Source organism: Heliangelus exortis, chromosome 3 (genome assembly GCF_036169615.1).
Source record: "Heliangelus exortis chromosome 3, bHelExo1.hap1, whole genome shotgun sequence".
In the NCBI taxonomy this organism is placed as follows: Eukaryota; Metazoa; Chordata; class Aves; order Apodiformes; family Trochilidae; genus Heliangelus; species Heliangelus exortis.
This window is the reverse complement of record NC_092424.1, coordinates 44,924,546-44,943,049: the sequence shown is the minus strand read 5'-3', so window position 1 is coordinate 44,943,049 and position 18,504 is coordinate 44,924,546. Positions and strand designations below refer to the sequence as shown.

Below are 18,504 nucleotides of genomic sequence, written 5' to 3'. Positions count from 1 at the left end.
CCCGAACCGCGGGAATGGGTCTGGAAGCTCTGCGGCCGCGGGTCGTGCGTTGGGCGCTCCTGGTCGCCTTCGGGGCCGGGGTGCTGGTGGGCTGGCAGGGCGGACGGGCCCGGCGCCGCTTCCTTCTCTGGCGCAAGCGCTGGCTGCAGAGCCGGCTGGAAGCCGCACAGAAGAAGTTGGAGACGGCCTGAGGCGAGAAGGAAACCTCGGTGGGTCCTGGCAGGTCATCGGCTGGACCTTTTGGTTGTCTTCTTCAGCAGGCTGGCTTTGGTGGACGCGGCGTGAGAACCGGAGATGTTTTGGAAAGGTCTGGGGGAAACCGTGTCCAAGCGCTTGCCAGAAAAGGAAAGTGCCCGAGGGATGCCAGTGCCGATCCTCAGTCCTGACAAGATCAGATTTGCATCAGACTGACCTAACAAAGCACTGAGGATGTGAAAGCAACAACACCAAGTTTATTTCTCTGTGTCTGTATCTGTCTTGCTTTAAAGCCTGCTGCCGAGGTACGCGGCTCTGCCCTCGCCCAGGAGCTCAGCCGATGTATTAAACTGGCAAAAATCATGACACGACGTTCCTAGGTGTGTTTATTTCTCTGATTAGCAAAAGCATACCTTATGGGCACTGGTAAGGAATGATGAATCTCATTAGGAAACTGCGCATGTGGAAAAAACCTGTGGGGACAATTAAGAGATGAAATCTGCATGCATTGGCAGGAGGAGTAAGCGAGTTGAGTGAAGGAAGGATGGTGGTCCTTTGGACCCTGAATTTCTTGTGCTGGTTGGGACAAGGAATTTCAGAAATCAAGGAATTGAGGGAATCAGGGAGTTGTGGAAATGGCAGTAGCACGTTCCTTCTTCCCCTCCTGCTGCTAGGCAGATTATTTCTTTGAGTCTGGGAGAAAGGGCTGCTCCTGTGTTGCATTGGGGGATTTACCGCAGACTGGTTTTCAATTGTATTACTGAGCTGTGAAAGTTTTAAAAATTTTTTAGGAAAAAAAATTATGCTGATTAATAGCCAAGTCAGTAGTCCCTGTGGTTTTCTGGTAGAAACAAGATTTCAGACCTATGGGAGATCCTTCAGTGCCGAAGCTGGGATGTGCATTACCAAGCACCAGTGTTCAGCAGAGCTGCTCATTTATGGGAGCACATGGTTCAAGCCACTTTTGTCCGGTCCAGGTTGTACCAGCTTCACCAGCTTTGATACCTTTTAATGGTGCACCTTTTGATGCACCATGGTGCACCTCCAGCTTGGCAGACTATCAGGCATGGGGGATTCTGTCCACCTTGTGGCTTTTTCTGTATCCAGGTACCACATTGTTGGGGCAGGGAATGTGATCGCCACCACTAAGCGAGAAGCGTGCGCTGGTGCAGGCATTTCAGCTACAAGCTGCGGCACCACAGCCTCAGGGGTGGCCCTGGGGAGGGCAGGCACAGAACTCCCCCCTGCGGGCTGCCTGCAGGCCGGCTGCCAATGCGTCCCCAAGCCAGGCCTTGCCCTTGCTAGGCCAGGGCTGCGTGAGGCACTTCTGGCTGCGACCCGCGGTCCGGGGTGCCCCTCTCCGCCCCGATGGCAGCCGGGCCGTGCCCAGCGCGGGCTCGGCATTCCCGGGACGCGGCGGTGGCACAACCCCCACATCTCCTTCACGCTGTCGGCCCGCGTCGCCTACAACTCCCGGCGTGCTGTGCGCCTCGGACGTGACGGCATTTCTCCGCGCCGCCGCGCCTGTTGCCTAGCAACCATGTCGGTGCGGCGGGCGCGGAGCCCGCTGCAGCGGGTGCAGCGGCGGAGCCGGGAGCTGCAGGTCCAGGTACCGGAGCGGACTGCCCGGATTTGATCGGAGAAAGGTGCGATGCGGTGCGGCGGAGCTCTAACAGGTCCGGTCGTGTGTTGCAGGTGGAGGCGCTGCGGGCGGAGAGCGCGACCTCGGTCCCCGGGCAGCGACGGCGCCTTTCGCTGAGGTGAGGAAGGGTGGCTGCCCCCCCAGACCTCCGGGGCTGAGATGGCTTTCGGTGAGGGCTGGCTTATCGCAGTTGCCGTTTGGGCTCGTATCGGTATTTGTCACAGAGCTGGGTGAAGGGCCGAGTGTCTAAACTGCCCCATTTTGCTTGACTGCATGATTTGGGTCACCCCTCTGTTAGAATTGTCAGAAAATGCCACCTCCCTGTCTTGTTTTCCATGCAGATGTATGGAGCTGAAGAAACTGGTGGATGAGAATACAAATGCTCTTCATGATTTGAAAAAAGTAAGTGCGAGGACCAGTTTGTTAATAGTTTTCTCAAAAATGCATCACGGCATTTAGAGAATGCCAGCCTTCTTTGACTTTAGGTGCCTTTAGCAGTGTCTCGCAATATTATTTAAAAGCTTATTTTTAATGCTTTACCATGTACAAGTTCTGTGCCTAACACCCTTGTTAACCCAATACATTATAATTCATTGTAGTGGAAGCACAGAATAACGATTTGAAATTTCACACAAAATTTCATCATGGCAGAGTAAAAGGGCAAGAAAGATGTCACCAAACATTGAGTGACAACAGCCCAGGAACGTGAAAGCTCATAAGACACATCTAGAAATCTAATCTTATAGGGGAACTTTGATTCACGGCACAAATTTGTTGTGTTCTTCTTTCTCAGGCTGATGAACCTGCACCCGTGGGAAATTATAACCAGAGGAAAGAAGAAGAAGAGAAGCTGTTGCTCAAACTCTCTCAGCAGCTGCAGAAACTTGTTCTTGTCTTGGATCAGGATAAGGTGACCACGAATTCTACAGCGTAAGTAGCTTAAGCAAACAAATGAAATCTGCACTTTTATAAAATTGTGCATGTATGGTTGGAAAGGACCCTGAGGAATTTTTAGCTCACCCCCTATATTATCTTAACATGCAGTTGAAATAGAAGTGCTGAAGAACCAGCTCTCATGAGGCTTTATTTTAAAAGTTTGATTTGTTTTGATTTATTTTGGGTAGGGAGGAGAAACATCAGAAAGATCTGCAAACAGAAGATGAAAATGGAGAGGAGGATGAGAGTGAAGATGAAGAAAGTAGTGAGGAGGAAGAAAGTGAAGAACCAGATGATGATGATGAGGAGGAAGAGGACGAGGATGCATTGTTGGATGATCCAGATGTTAAAGAATGTGTTGCAGTTGGAAATTTCAATGCCCAGCAGGAGGGGGATCTCACATTCACGGTAAATATGTCTCTGTCTGTTTTTTGGCCACAGATCATTCTTTATTAAGCAATAACTAGAATTAAAACCTGTGCTTTTGGGATTCAGCTGGTTCCCTATGAGACTGATGGAGAGATGTCTTTTCCTGGTGTACATTTGGCTTGGTGGGGTCCAGTGTCCTTTAGCCACCTTCTGCTGTAGCCATGTCTGTTGTGGCACTCTGTGACCTCCGTTGTAGAAAAATAAAGCTTTTGTGCTGTGCTTTGTTTTTTGTTTAACTATGCCTTCAGCCACTTAAAAATATTTAATTGTCTTTTGTCTTTGTCTCTCCTTCTAACGACAAAGAAAGGTGAAGTGCTACTTATACATGAGAAGAAGGCGGATGGCTGGTGGGTAGCTGAAAATTCAAAAGGAGAGAGAGGCCTCGTCCCTAGAACCTACCTCACGGTTAGTGTCCTGCAAACTCCTGTTCCAGTCTCACCTATTATTTGGTATATATTGACAATCATGTAGCTGCATAAAATTGATCATGGTGCTTACATGGGGACACACAGCAGACGTTTGCCCGTTATTTGGAAATAACATTGTGCTTGTATACATGTGTATGGAAACCAGGAACCAAAGCAGTAGTGTTGTGTCTTGTGAAGATGAGACATTTAAGTGCAGAGCAGTTTCTTGACTATGAAAGTAACAGTCTTGGTCACTAAAACTGTGAAGACTCCAAGCTGCCATAGACTAACTCAGGTTTTTCATATTTCACATGAAATGTGAGTCCTGGACAATTTTGGTAATCCAACACTGAGAACCTTTTAAAAATGGACTTCAAAACTTTTTGACTTTTTTTCTTTAATTTCTAGAGTTGCTTAGAAGTTAGTTTATGTACTTGTGCATGTATATGTGGTGAACATTTCAATGTTAAGGTATGCTATTTGGGCTCAGTGGTTGAACAAAGCTTTCCACAATGTAACTGAAGAGCGTGCAGAGTAGAGAGCTTTTTACTGCATGATGCCGATATATTTCTGTTTTTAAAGATTGCACTTTGCAAATTCATTCTCTCACTTGGAGGAATAGTCCAATCCCTTGCTGGAGCTGCAGATCTCAGGGCACTGCAGTTACAGTGCTCTGGAGTGGCACATAACAGACAGAAAATCTCCTCTTCCAAATTATTAACGTGTTATGGTTCGAGAAAGCATTTTTCAGAGCAGAACTGTGAAGAAATCCAGCACTTTGCTGTTTTGAATCTGAATTACAGGTCCATTGTGGAGACAGTGAAAAGCAAGAGCAAAGTGGAGAGCACATAGAAGTAGTTGATGAAACAGCAGATGGAACTGAAATTAAAAAGAGGTAAATGGAGTGATGTGAAAGAAAATAACTGTAAAACTGTTCTTCCTCCTCTTTAAATCTGGCTGTATGTTTCTTGCAGTGAGAATACCTCACAAGCGTGGTCTATTTTTGCACTTTTCTTTAAACTACAGAAATCACTTCCTTTTTTTTCTTTCCACTTTGCAGACACACTTTGACTTGAGTGGGTTTCTTGGGGAGTCTTGCTTTGGTTTTCTTTTTTCCCTCCATCTCATAAAATCAAAAAAATGTTTGGGTCATGTATCAAGCTATGTTCCAACTCATGAGGCAGTCTAGCAATTAGTCTTAGTGGCTAGAAATGTATTACTTTCTCATATTGGATATGGTAATTAAGCTGCTGCTATTTGAAGGTAAACCAATACTTAGTGTTTAAATTTTTGTCCACACAAAGAGGATGTATTATAGAAAATACATTATTTTTCTTCCAGAACAGATTCCCACTGGAGCGCTGTAAGAAGAGCTATCTCAGAGGTAGGTGTATTTCTTACATAGCAACTTCATCTACTTCATCTTATTTGACATCTCCATTTTGGTTTTTGTAGCAAGAAATGCTAAAAAATTAGGACAGAACCAGCTGTTAGATGGTAGCTAATATCCTTTTTATCCTTCTTCTTATTTTTGGTAACAGAATGACACAGTAGAGGTACTGGCAACCCTAGGAGCAGTTCCTGCAGGATTCCGCCCATCCATGCTTTTCCAGCTGTTAGAAGAAGGTATGGTTTTCTCCTGATAATTGCAGTACGGGATTCTCAAGTGTCTGTGGGCGAGTTTCTTACCCTGGTTATCAGCCTATTGGGCTGAAATCAGTATTGCTTTATTATAATTGGTAATCTGTACAGGCTGTATTTGACCCATCAAGTAATATATAAAAGGATGGGGTTTTTTTTCTTCAATTAAATTTTATTTCATCTCTGTGAGATACTGACCACTAGGAAGCAATGACAGATTGCCTGATGCTTTCAAATATTTTCCTCTTTGGAAGATACTTCCTGTTGAAACTGCAGAAAATTATGATTTTATTTTATTTTTTCCTTTTCTTGGAGATCCTTAGGAGTCTCTTCACCAAGTATATTACACATCTCATGTTTTCTTAGTCTTTTGGCTTAAAACTATTTCAAGTCGATAGCTCTTTCTGTAAATTAAATTACTGTGTTTCTAGATTGAAATACTGCAGAACACTTAAAATAGTAAAGTACCCTTTTTAAAGAGTGCTTGTGGAAGATACCTCCATAGTTTTCTTTGTAGAAGATACTTCCATAGTTTTGTTTGGACCAGTCAAATATTCAAATGGACTTCAGCCACAACTGAATTTTGAGTGTCGTTCATTTTGTGTCAGTAAAGTTCATTAAAAAATGTTAAAATTTCTCAAATTACTCCTGTTGTAGGCAAGCAGTTTCGAGCAAGTTACTTCTTGCAGCCTGAACTTACTCCTTCACAGCTGGCTTTCAAAGACTTGGTGTGGAACTCTGAAAAAAATACTGTGAGTATAACTGCTAAGAAAGCTATGATGCTTCTGGTTTGAGAGAAATTACAAGATCTGTAGATGTGAAGTGCCCCCAGTGTGTCATACTGATGGGTGTATATTGCTGTGAAACAGAGGATGGATTTTTATGTCAATCCAGAGCCCTTAGGCAGTAGATGTTAGGACATCCTACTCTGAAAGGAAAAAATGGGTACAAGTTGTCATGCCTTTTGAGTCATGTTTCATCTTAAATTTGGGTTCCTTCACAGTCTGGGTTGAAGCAGATTTGCATGGGTCTGAATTTTTAAACCCTGAACTTCTGGTAGGCACTGTGAAATCATCAGCTCCATTTGTCTACTTTTATTTTGGCTGATGATTATGTGTTGATTTGCACCATTTTTAGAATATTTATTTCTTTTAGGACTTTAATAGTTCTTTCAATCTCATACTAAAATATTTGCAGCAATCTCCTCAGAAGTGACCTAAAAGTTTATGAAGAAATTTTGCTGTTGCTGCCTATATTAAAGAAGCTTTGTGTGTTGAAGAATTCTGTCTAGAGAACACTGCACTTGATTGTTTCAGTACATAAACACAAACTAGGACCATGTGCAGGAGAAACCTGTAGATTTAATTCTTCTTCTGTTACCTGCATTTCAGATCTATCCCAGACCAACTCGAGTATCCCTGATTGTAACGTTCTGTAGCTGTAAAATGATTCCTCTCCCTGGGTCCAGCATACAGGTTCTCAGCAGGCATATTCGACTCTGCCTGTTTGATGGCAATAGGGTAAGTTATTTGGCTGTCAAAAAATGTCTTGAGGAGGTGTGGATCTTCCAGGATCATCCCTGCTCTGGTTCCTCTTTTAATTTTCTTACTCAGAATTGCACACACACACACACACACACACACACAGTCTTCATCCCAAGCCATTTAACATTCTCCAGTTTATCTGGTCTGCACTGGCCTGGGATCACACACTGACTGACATTCATACCCTCCCTCTCACTTGCTGTCACTGCAGGCACTTGGGACACCTGGTGGCCTGTGGTCTGGCTAGCTGCTGGCACTAGACATACACGTGTGTTTAGGGCAGAGAGCCCATTCACTCAGAAAAATAGTTCTAAATGGAGTTTAATGAGAAAACAGGATGTATCACACTCATTAGGTGCCCAGGTGTGCATACTCACCTCTCTATTTCCCCTCCCTTGTTACTCCCCAAAGCACCTTGATCCCTCCCTTTTTGTGCCTTTGGTTTCCCCCCTGACCATCCCACAGTACAGTCACATGCAGTCCCAAAATGTCCTTCCCCTGCAGGCCAGTAGCCCCTGGCAGTGCTGGGTGATCCAGCAGCCACTCCTGCTGACTCATGGCAGTGGGAGGCACACCCAGCCCCTGGGGCTGATGGCTGTCCCTGGGAGCTCTGGGAGGGGCTGGGGCGGGAGCTGTGGTTCTGAGTCCGTAATTTCGGGTCCCCCACCTACCATTGTGACTCTTTCCTCCTTTATGCTTGTGGAGATGAATCGTCTCTGAGATGAGCTCTCTCCTCTGGTGGGCCTGGCAATATTCAGATTCCCCCACCTGCTGCAGAGCCTCTGTGCTCCTTTGTGCATTAGGTGTAGAGCAGGTTTTATACCAGAATCTGACACTGACCATCTGGTGGTTTTCTTGTTACTGCAATGAGCGCTTCTGGGGGCAAAGGGACTGTTACTGAAGCAAGGATGGTTGGAAAGGACTCTGTGGCCTCACAGTAAACTTCCTCTCTAGTCCTTTAAAGTGAAACCACTCAATAAAGGTGAATTTTTTCCTTGTTGCATGCAGAGATTTGGATTTACCTGGGTTAATACTGCACTTTATCTTAAAGTTGTATAGCTTTCTGGAAAACCTTATCTTAGCTTTTTTCACCATGTGTAATATTTTAGGTGCTGAGTAACATTCACACAGTGAGAGCTACGTGGCAAACTAAAAATCCTCAAACATGGACCTTTTCTCCAAGAGTAGGTATCTTGCCCAGAGAATGACATAACCAGTAATTATCTATTTGCATCATCTATTACTTCTGGTAATTGTGTTGAAATAAAATGTATTGCAACTAAAACGAAGATGCAGAAAAGACTTATTGAAGTGCATGAATTCAAATTAAACCAAGCGTTTTAGCAAAAATGCTTTGGAGAGAAGAGATGGGGGAAGGAAAAGTAGCAGGAAGGACTGGTGATCCAGCCAATGGCACTGATTAACTTGGAATTGATACTGGGCACACACTACATTATGTTCATAGAGAAGGGAAGAGACCAGATACTTTGCATGTAAGCTTTTGCTTTGATTTCATTAAAAAAAGAGCACATCTCAGGTGCCATGCATGGCCGTGCCCATAGCAGTGCTGTTGTGTTTACCCCCAGCTGCTGCTGTGTTCTCAGAGGGAGTTAAGTGCTTTTTGACATCTAAAGTTCTTTAGTACTTTGTCATCACACACACAAAAATGTACCATGATAGCATAGCTGTGTTTTATAAGGGAGTTAAGGTTTCAACTGAAACTGGTTCCCTACTTACTGGTTTCTTTCATACACAATACCGTTGGGTCTGAGATCTTACATGAATGATGTATTTGGTGGCCTTTAAAAATCAAGATGTACATTAACCTTTTTTATTTTTTCCTATTTCTATTAGGTAACAGGCATTTTACCCAGTTTGCTTGATGGTGACTGCTTTGTAAGGTCCAACTCTCTGTCTTCAGACATTGGTATACTATTTGAACTTGGTATCACTTTTATCCGCAATGTAAGTGTGTGAAGTTGCAGTAGAAATTGTCCCAAGCACAAGTTTATAAAGCAAACCAACTGTTCCTTATTCAATATGAAGCTGCAGTATCCCAGCAGCAAGCTGTGAGAGCCAAATGGAAATTTAGCTGAACTTTTCTTAGCTTACTGCAAGACTGTCTTCCTTTTAGCATCTGGGAGGGAGGAGAAAGATGGTGGGTTTTGGAACTTCTATTTTGTAGTTGGTATTTAGATCTCAAAAGACTTCTGACTAGTGGACACAAAAGTGGCTTTACTAACACTGAGATAATTTTTATTGGTTTGCCAAAGGTCTAAAGTAATGTGATAGCAGAGGACTAATTCTCTCTTCATGCCTGCATTATTTGCCTATCTTTGTGATTTATTTCAAACTACTGTGCTATATAGTGTGAAACTAAATTTTAACTGTTTAAATAGTACGGACACTGGTTTCCAGCTGTGAGTGCTACAGATATATCCTGTCCATCCAGGATATGCTTCCAAAAAGTACACTTCCAAAAGTGATGTAATGGATGGTACAGCCCATACTAATTACTGTAATAGAAAGCAGATGCATGCAGGAATATAAGAAAGTGGCTTTTTTAATGCACAGAGGATACAGTGTTTTTTTGGAATGGGTCACTGTTCTGAAAGATCTCAGCCCTTTTGTCTACCAGACTGACTCGAGTCTTGCTGCTTTTTTCTGAACGCTTACATTTCTGTACTGATTGCAGTCTTCCTCAGGGTAGTCTTGGCAGTCAAGTAAATCATGGGGGAAAGATGGAAAGTGGGGTAACCACAATGGTTAGCAGGCAGGGTGTTAAATGGTGGGCAAAAGAATTCTGAAAAAGTGGGTAGGGGAGCCATAAAGGGAAGTACTGCTGCATTTTCTCTTTCATTTACACATGAATTGAGGGTCTGAAAATGCAGATCTCGCATCCTGTGGAGATGTGGAGGACAGACAGGCTGATAGCATGGTGGGGCTGCAGAACTGGTGTGTGAGGAGATCAGTGGGGTGTACCTCTGTAGGGAACTGGACTATGTTGGTAAGTGATGGTTCACAGAGACCTACTGGGGCATACCGGCCCTCCTCACACTAATGGGAGTAGTCAAGATCATGCAAAATTGTCTGCTTCTGTTTACAGAGTAAGTTTAAATGAAACGTGAAGTGATTACAAATTCCTACCTGTTATTTGTGCTTCTGGAATCTGGAAACAAATGGGCTGGCATGCAGGATCAGCTCTATTTCCCAGGCACTGTCTCTGGCACTATGAATAAAGCCTTCTGATGCACTGGCTTGGAAACTTGACTCTGGAATCAGATGGGAAATCCTCTGGGTCAATGCTTTTGCCTTCTTCTTTCTGTCCTGCATTCTTTAGAGTAGCAGTGCTGGTTTGGGTGTTTTTACCTTTGTATTTAACTTAATTTCTTCTTATGTTTCCTTTAAATGTGTATTTCTTGGCTTAATAAAGCCTTGTCTCTTAAACATGCTTTTATGGACAATCATCTACTATGTCTGTGTGAGGTATTCAGTAAACATCTTCAAACACCTGTGAATGCAACACAGTGTTTCCTTACCATAAATCTGAGGGTTTTACCATTTTCATGGGATTATTCTAAATAATTGTTTATGATTCAGGTATTCATTCTGGTTTGGCTTCTCAGATTATTTACCTTTCTCTTTTTTTTTTTCCTAGTCAACAGGTGAAAGAGGAGAGCTAAGCTGTGGCTGGGCATTTCTGAAGCTTTTTACTTCCAATGGAATGCCTGTTCCTTCCAAGTAAGCTTATTATGTTTTTCTCCTCTCTCTTTACATATTTCTATCTCTATGTCTATACATCTACTTAAGGCTAGGAATAAAGTTTGTATTTCATACTTACACACTGATGGGGCAGATATTATCCAGACTACTGTGTAGGGTTCCAGTGAGAACACTGGTCCTGCTTCCACACCTTCTAAGTTTGTGTGGGGTAAGTGTTCCCTGCATCTGAGGTTCAGGTTTGAAATGTTTCAAGCTAGTGCTTTAGTGGAATTTTAAAACTATGGAAATGTTTGAGTTAATAGGGAATTATGTAAAGTATTCTTTATACAATATAGAATCATTACCTGAAATGAATGTGACAATGTCCATTTTAATTCCAACCTCTTCTTTAAGTGCATTTTACTGTATATCCCTTCCCCATTTAAAAATTGGGAGATTGTTTTCTAAGACTTGGAAGCAAGTAAGAGTTTTTGTGAATTAATTCCTTACCATCACTTGGAGAGTGTGAATAGGCTTATATTTTGCAGCTGATTTACGATTAGTTCATCAGTCCAACAATCCTGAAGAATAAGAAAATATGCATATTTTTATTTTATTAAACATAGGAAAGCTTTCTCTTTATTTACAGAAACGACTCATTGTAGAGTAGACTTGTAATACTTGTTTGCTACCAAATATGTATGGAAATATAGATAGATATGTGTATTCTGAATATATTTGCATTACAGGGCAAAAAACCCCAAACATAGGAGATCCCTACTATTCTAGAGGTCTATAGTCTGTCTTCTAAATCTCATCTCTAGCATTTTTTTCTATTTCATTAAGTTAAGCGTGGTATCTACAGAATAAAATTGCATGTTTACTTCAACAATGACTTAATCTTGAAAGAACTGGGATTACATTATTTTTCAGTGTTTTAAATCTTCCATTTCTAAAATTTGCAACAGAGGCAATCACTCCTCAGAAGTATTGTAGTGAAACAGTTGCTGAACTTTATGTAAAAAAATATTGGAGTCATTCGGAAAAGAATCAATGTTGCTAATGTCTTTTGAAATTAGTAACTAGTTTCCCAATGTATTGCAAGTTTCAAATTTATCATTTATGGTTTGGCTACCAAATTAGGTGTAGTCATTTTATATAAAATACTAGTCATAAGCTCAACTACAGTATTATTTTTTTATTTGAGATAGTGGATTTCTTTCTGAGAAAGTGATTGTGCTGCTCTGCTATATCCTTACACCTTTTTATTTTAACTGTGCTGCTCTTCTTCCACAGGACATATGAACTGCCATTAAATGGTGGTACTCCCTATGAGAGAGGTGTTGAGGTTGACCCATCAGTATCCAGAAGAGGTGTGGTTTCTCCTAGGCATTGTATGAATTAAATGATACAACAAAAGCTATACCTTTTTTACAATGTGTGGTACTCAGCCAGGGCTCTCATGAGCCTGCAGCCACCACAGATTTGGGATGATTCATGTTTTCTCATTTTGCAAGAAGGAGCTGACTGTCAGGGCTGGTGGGATTCAGGAATATCTGCCAGTGCTAATGTTTCCATAATTTCCAGCAGCTGCAGTTTGAGGATTTGTTCTGAGAAATGTATCAAATTATTATTTCCTTACCTCCACATTATTCCATACAAATCCACCATCCTAGAGTGAGGCAATAGCTTATGTTTGACTAAATGTTGATACTACTGACATATTTTCAGATGTTAGATTCCTACTGGTTATTAGACCATCCTCAAACCATTACAGTGTTAGTGAAACATCTCTTGCCAGATGTAAATGTCCATTCTTGTAATATAATTCTTAATGTTCTTTCAAAATGGCAGATTTCATAATGGGTATTTATTTCTTAAACAGGCAGCGGTGTTTTTCATCAGTTTATAGCACTCAAGAAACAGCCAGTGCTTGTAGTGAAACTGAGGTCACTAAGCATGCAGTCAAAAGACATCCTGAAGTAAGTATGTACGTGTGCTGCCATAAAACAAAAAAGTATTTCAGATAGCCTAGAATGGCTTCAGAAGTGTTCCCCTTCCCCGGAATCCTGCCTATGAAAAAATGTGAGGGTTGATTCACCTGCATGTTGTCCATGATCTCTGTTTAACACTTGGAGCTATTCTGTTGAAAATAACTAAAAAATCTCTAAGTTTAGATAATACTGAAAACTGCTACAGCAGGAGTCCATCTATTATAGATTTATCAAAGTCCACCTTCCAAAGTTAATAGATTCATGGAGATGCCAATAAAAGCTGATCATCATCTCCATGAAGCTGTCATTACTCCTTAGTTTCAGTGAACAATGTTTCACTGGGGCAGTTTTGAATTAAAATCTCAACTGCATATTGTTTATTTTCCCAATAGTTTGCTACCAGAAACATTACTTGGCAGCATGTGCTACATCCATCTCCTGATATTTTATCGACAAATCCTTGGTGATGCACTCCTGAAAGACAGCATAAGCATGCAAAGCACAGGTAAGAATTGCTATTGTGGAAGTGAACCCAGTAATGCAGAGTGTGTTGGTGAAGTATCAGGTTCCGAAAGAGAATGGCCCTCTCCAGAGCTTCCTGTTTCTAGAAGAAAGCAGAGGCCTCCAGGATGAACTCAGTGATATGGGACACTCAGAACTGTGTTCCCGGTTATTCCTGGTACTGACAACCCATCTCTTAAGTTCAGGAAATCATGCTCCCTGGGTAGAGGATTTCAGTGTTTTTTAACTTTCAGTCTGTAGGTGTTGTGGGGAAGCTGTTGTCCCTTTGAATAAGGGCAACTTCTTGCTGTCAGTATCACCACTTGGTGAGTTTGCATTTTTTTTGTGTTTCCCTGTTTGACAGGAGTTCACACTGCATATTAAAAAACCAACAGGAACAGTTGCTTTCTGTAAAGTATTGATTTTTTCAGTGAAATTCTCATGAAAAAACCCCACCTATTTGGGTTGTTTCTAAATAAATTTTTAAAAATAGAAAGCAAGTAAAGGCAAAGGATTATTTGGAAGGGAAGTATTTCCTTTTCACTAACCATGCAAGGAGAGATTAGTTATGCACATGGCTTTACTCACTCATTTCTAGTATATGCATGTTCTTTCAGCTAGAGATTAGGCAGAGAGTTTTGTCACTGAGGCTAAGTCATTCTATTATTATTATTATTATTATTATTATTATTTCTTATTGGCCAGTGCAGCAGGGAAACACGGAAGTCAGTTCTGGTTATAGAACTCAGTATCTTGCTACTTTCTTTCTTATTCCTTCCACATCTTTCCTTCAACAGAACTTTAATAGTTTATAGTCTTCTCAATTTTAAAATAAATAGGAAATATGCAAAAATTGCATTTCTTAACTGTACTGGTTAGTTTATAGGACTGGTTAGTTTATATTGGTACTGCAAAGTGATTTTCTCTTGTTTTCTCCTGTCTCTTTTCCAGACTGAATTCTGTATGATCTGTCCCCATGGCAAAGATATTTGTTTGTGCGCTTATTAACGTTTTACACTTCCCATCTATAGCCATAGTATTACAAGTCCATCTTTGAGAGGTACTTAGAACTGAACTCCTTTCCTGATTTTCTTGAACTTTAATATACATTCTCAGTATACTGACTTCAGTGTCTGAAAGTCAGACTCTTTCATAAATTAATACTTTATTAAATAAACTTATTGCAGAGAAACTGAAAGTACTTTGTTTTTAAAGGCCAGTAGAGAACTGTTATACTTACTTGCTTTGATCTCTATAAAGTAGGAAAACAGATCAGGCTGATGACCTCTCCTGGAGTTAAATTGCATACATTTGGATTCAGACTTCATCTGAAATCATCTAAAGGCTTTAGTCCAGCATTTCAGAAGTTGTTCTGGTTGCCATTTTCTACTTTTTTTTTCTGGTTTAACAAAAGAAGATTTTTCTTATTTCAAAATCAACTAGCACTTTAGAAATAGGCAACTTAAAATGTCTATTACATTTCACAAAAGCAATTAGTTCTTGTATGCTTCCATGCAATGTTTTGTTCTTGGTAAACAGTAGTGTTTACTACACTTCCTATCAACTTTAAAATGAAGAAACAACACTGTACATTAAAATCACAAGAGAAGCAAAACACTTCAACCCTCAAAAATCCCTCCATATGTCACCTGTAGCGCTCTTGTAATCTTATCCACAATAATCTCATGAACTAAAATAATGATAGGACCACTTGGGGTTCAAGATTTGCTGTGCATTGTAGCAGAGCTTTGATTCCTGCCAGTCACAGGGAGGCAGCTCTGCCCTGCCCAATTTTGATATTGCTCAAGCAGGAGACCCAGTGATTATCCAGCAGCTCATCTGAAAAGCATGCAGGAGACAATGCTGTTTGATGCTGTGCCCCATTTGGTACAGTTACTATGCCACTTGTTACCCTGTTATCTTAACATTGCACACAACACAAACCAGATTAAGGCAGAATGAAGGTGTGTTTATTCATAACATCCAGATCAGGCAGCACAATTTCAGATGTTTATAAAAAAGACAGGTGCAGAAATGAGGAAAACCACCTCACTTTACCTTTAGGTTCAGTCAGTAACGTCCCTTGCTTGGTAGCTTCTGCTAATAAGCCAGCAATTGTTTTTGATGTGTCTCTCCTCCCCCAGGTCTCTCTGCCACTCAGAGTTTGCTACAGTCAGGGAATGCAGTTGTTTCTAGCTTTTCTACATTCCCTGCAGCTCTGGGTAACTACTCTAGCTAATTTACCCTCTGAAGTATTCAGAGGAGAGGGATACACTGAATACCTTGATGTGCTGATACCTTGAACATCACTGTTTTGTCCTTACCCTTGAATGCATTTTTCTCTTTCAGATTTAATCTGTAATCCTATTTTAGCAACCTTTCCTCAACTCATGGATGAACCGGACCTAATGGATGCGCTCCGGGTATGTTATCTACGTAGCGTTCAATTTCACCTGATGTGTCAGGATTTCCAGATAATAGGACAATTTGAAAAGATAAGCGGAAAAGCCAAACAGCAGAAAGATTGGAATAATTCCAGGTACATGCAGATCTGTCTTAGTGCCTTCAGAACTGCAAGAGAAGGCTTAAGTACATTCAGAAGGTATGCAAAGACATGAATTGGCTCATTCGTGCACTGTTACGCCAGGCAACCACACCAAGGGAGTGCTCAGATGGATTAACTGCATGTTTGTCTGGCTTCTAGGAGAGTGCAGCTTTTGTGACAGGTAGGAGCTGACTTAGCTTCTGACTTGGCAGAACAGTGCTTATCACATTTACACTGCACTCCCTTGCAGGTGTCACTCCCTTGCAGGTGTGACAACAGCTGACTAATTTGTGCCCAAAAGATATGACTCTTAGAAGTTGTCAGCCGTATTTCTTCATGCTTGTAGTGAGGAAAAAAAATTCACCTTGGTGGTAACTGATTCTTCTCAAAAATGGATCCACTTGATTTCGTTTCTATGGATCTGATAGTTTCACATTTCAGAATCCTCACATCTGTGAAATCTGGTGGAATTGCTGTTTGCTTAAATCAAGTAAACTGTCACAAGGGAGAAATGGGGAGTGTGAGGGAAGTGAGACAGCCACAGGAGCTTGAACTTCTGTGGGACTGCAGCAAGAGATAATTTTACAGCAAACAATGGAATTGCTTTACATCTCCACAATCTCAGTCTGGTTTTAAATTTCATTTCATTTTAGAGCACTTGGGCAGATAGAGAAAGAACACTGAAGAGATCTGAAAAGGTAATAAATCCCAGTTTTTTCTTTGACATATAGTCAATCTTATTTGAACTGGAAGTTTTCTGTCAGATTTTTGGTAGTTAACTTCTCCTCTTACCATACATTTATTTAGAAAATGTGGATATGCTAAATGCATTTCTTATCCATATTTCTAACAGTAAAGTAGAAGAAGGAATATGAAACTAACTTGTAATTTTTTGTCTCATTGTTGGTAAATAACAATGTTGGTAAATAGCTGTTAGTGGGAAAGCTATTACAGGTTTATACCCAAAGCAGGGCTCCCTTCTATGATCTGCTTGCAGTATTTGACTGGTAAAAGTTTTCCACTTGTACAAAAGGGGCTGTGTATGTCCACAAAATAACCGTTCCTCTTCCAGCCTCTTAAGTACTGTCCTCCCACAGTCTTCCTGGAAGACCCCCAAATTCTGCACATCTCCCTCCCTCAGACAGTTTTAAGCTCCCAGCCAGAGAGGAACTGACTGGCCATGTCACCAGGTTTACTTGTACCTTGTCCTTCCTCCCGTCCTCTGGACAAAGAGAAGCTGTAGGTAACTGAAGGAGAAAGGCACTGGCCTTCCCACCTCACTTGGGAGCAGCAGCAGTGCTACTGCACAAGGAGATCTCCCTAGTTATGCAAACAAACCAAAACACTGTCGAGTCAGAATCACTTTTTCAAGGCTATTCAACCAAAAGGAAAGCTGATCTGCTCAAAGAATTAGTAACTCTTCAGTATCCCAGAACCATCCAGTTTTACCTGATTTTCATGTGCCACTCCTTTTGTAGGATTGTTGCTTGGCTAATTCTTTCTCCTTCTTGCATGGTTACATGACACTTGGCTGCTGAATCTCCTGCCAAGGTGTGAACTGTTCAATGCCAGTGCTCACATTTCTTGAGCATTTCTGGAAGAGTCTCTGTGATCAGCAAGTTTTCCAGGAGGCAGAGCTCTGTGTGTCCTTGCATGAAGGGGTTTTCTAGTGCATGTGGAAAACGAAGCACACAAATCTTGTCTAGATAAAGTGGTTAGGATCTTTCAGTGCTTGATAATGGACCATGATGATTCCCCATTCTCTGGAGTTTTCACATTGGTCTTTACAAGGGCATAATTCCCACCACAGAATGTCCTGTCCTATGTGAAATAACAGTACTTATGGCTTGGCCTTACCTCCTGCTAAGAGCCATGTGCTACAAGGAGCGTGGGATTGCTGCAACTCTGTGCCTAGGGCAGTAGAGAAATGAGTGGAGTTTGGGCTTCCAAGTTGGGCAGGATGTGGCACTTGCCATTGCCAGTGGCCATGGCAAACACTCTGTGCCTTCAGAGGCTGTGGGAATCAGTTGTCACACACTGGTGTTTTTAGGAAGGAATATAAATAGCCTGTGATCAAGGGGTTTCTGTGACCATTGCAAAGATTACCACTCTGTGGGGAGGGTTTGGCTGCACACGCTGCTCTTTATTGTTTGGAAAAGTAGGGGGGCTGGAAAGCAGATTTCTTGATCTGTAGTTTATAACAGTGTAGTTCTTGGTGGTGAGTTGGAGGCTTATCCTCAACAACATAAATGATGTTTGTTTAGGAAGATCAAATCTCTTCCCATTGTTATCCTGGGAACTTGGGGTTTGTTGGTTGTTTTCTTGTCTGGTTTTTTCCTGTGTACAACAGTTCTTTAGAAGAGCTTGGCAATATGGCATATTTGCACTGAAATTTTATCAAATACTCTTCTCTGTAGAGAGATCAAGAATTTCTGAAGTCTCAGTTTGTGCTGGTGTACCACGACTCCGTCTTCCCTCTCCTCCAGTCCACTCTCCTCCCTGACTACAAGTGGGCTGACGAAGAGTCAGAAGCATCTCGCTGGAAGGTGATTGATGACTTTTTGAAAAGGAGCAGAGAGAATGATGGTGCACTTCAGTATCTGCTGTCATCAGAAAACACTCACAAAGCTTTTGATATCTCAGAGGTGGCTTATGATTTCTTAGGAGAAGTGAGGAAAAACAATCCTGGAGTATAAATGGATTGCAGAAGAACAATACAGGCTATGTAAGAATAGGATAACAATGTAAATAAATTCTTACGAAAAGGAAACTGTCCTATGTAAACTATAATGAATATTTCAACATATTTTACATTTTGAAAGAATAAAACTATTTTCTTAGTTTAACAAACGGAAGTATTTTAAATTTTTCCATTTGCAGTGTTAGATAAGGCTCTGGTTGGCTGTTGCTACAGGTACCTGTTGTGGCCATGTCAAATGCCATATTTTGCCTAAGATGACCAAATCCT

General features: G+C 41.5%; 3 protein-coding genes and 1 long non-coding RNA gene across 6 annotated transcripts in view; 3 read left to right on the top strand and 1 right to left on the bottom strand.

Annotated features, from left to right (window-relative positions):
* The window catches only part of MALL (mal, T cell differentiation protein like), a 373,008-nt gene that overhangs the window by 350,101 nt on the left and 4,403 nt on the right, over positions 1-18,504 (top strand). The gene's annotated exons all lie outside the window — the stretch shown is intronic.
* On the top strand, positions 15-561 carry MTLN (mitoregulin). The gene has a single exon (XM_071740446.1). It carries the CDS (start codon positions 15-17, stop codon positions 189-191), a length of 177 nt encoding a protein of 58 aa, XP_071596547.1. The 3' UTR covers positions 192-561.
* Positions 1,698-18,386, top strand: NPHP1 (nephrocystin 1). Its single transcript, XM_071740431.1, has 20 exons — positions 1,698-1,804; positions 1,891-1,955; positions 2,179-2,239; positions 2,631-2,767; positions 2,962-3,181; positions 3,506-3,607; positions 4,413-4,504; positions 4,951-4,993; positions 5,151-5,235; positions 5,908-6,002; positions 6,642-6,770; positions 7,904-7,978; positions 8,649-8,759; positions 10,453-10,535; positions 11,793-11,869; positions 12,382-12,478; positions 12,883-12,995; positions 15,341-15,414; positions 16,190-16,234; positions 17,954-18,386. Exons 1-20 carry the CDS (start codon positions 1,736-1,738, stop codon positions 18,230-18,232), a joined length of 2,052 nt encoding a protein of 683 aa, XP_071596532.1. The 5' UTR covers positions 1,698-1,735; the 3' UTR covers positions 18,233-18,386.
* Positions 4,106-14,750, bottom strand: LOC139794618 (uncharacterized). Of its 2 annotated transcripts, none has more exons than XR_011725191.1 (4): positions 14,232-14,750; positions 10,862-11,077; positions 9,942-10,066; positions 4,106-4,488 (listed from the first exon to the last, which is right to left on the bottom strand). It is a non-coding gene; the product is annotated as an uncharacterized lncRNA (long non-coding RNA). The 2 variants fall into 2 exon arrangements; XR_011725192.1 differs by lacking the exon at positions 4,106-4,488 and adding an exon at positions 9,032-9,505.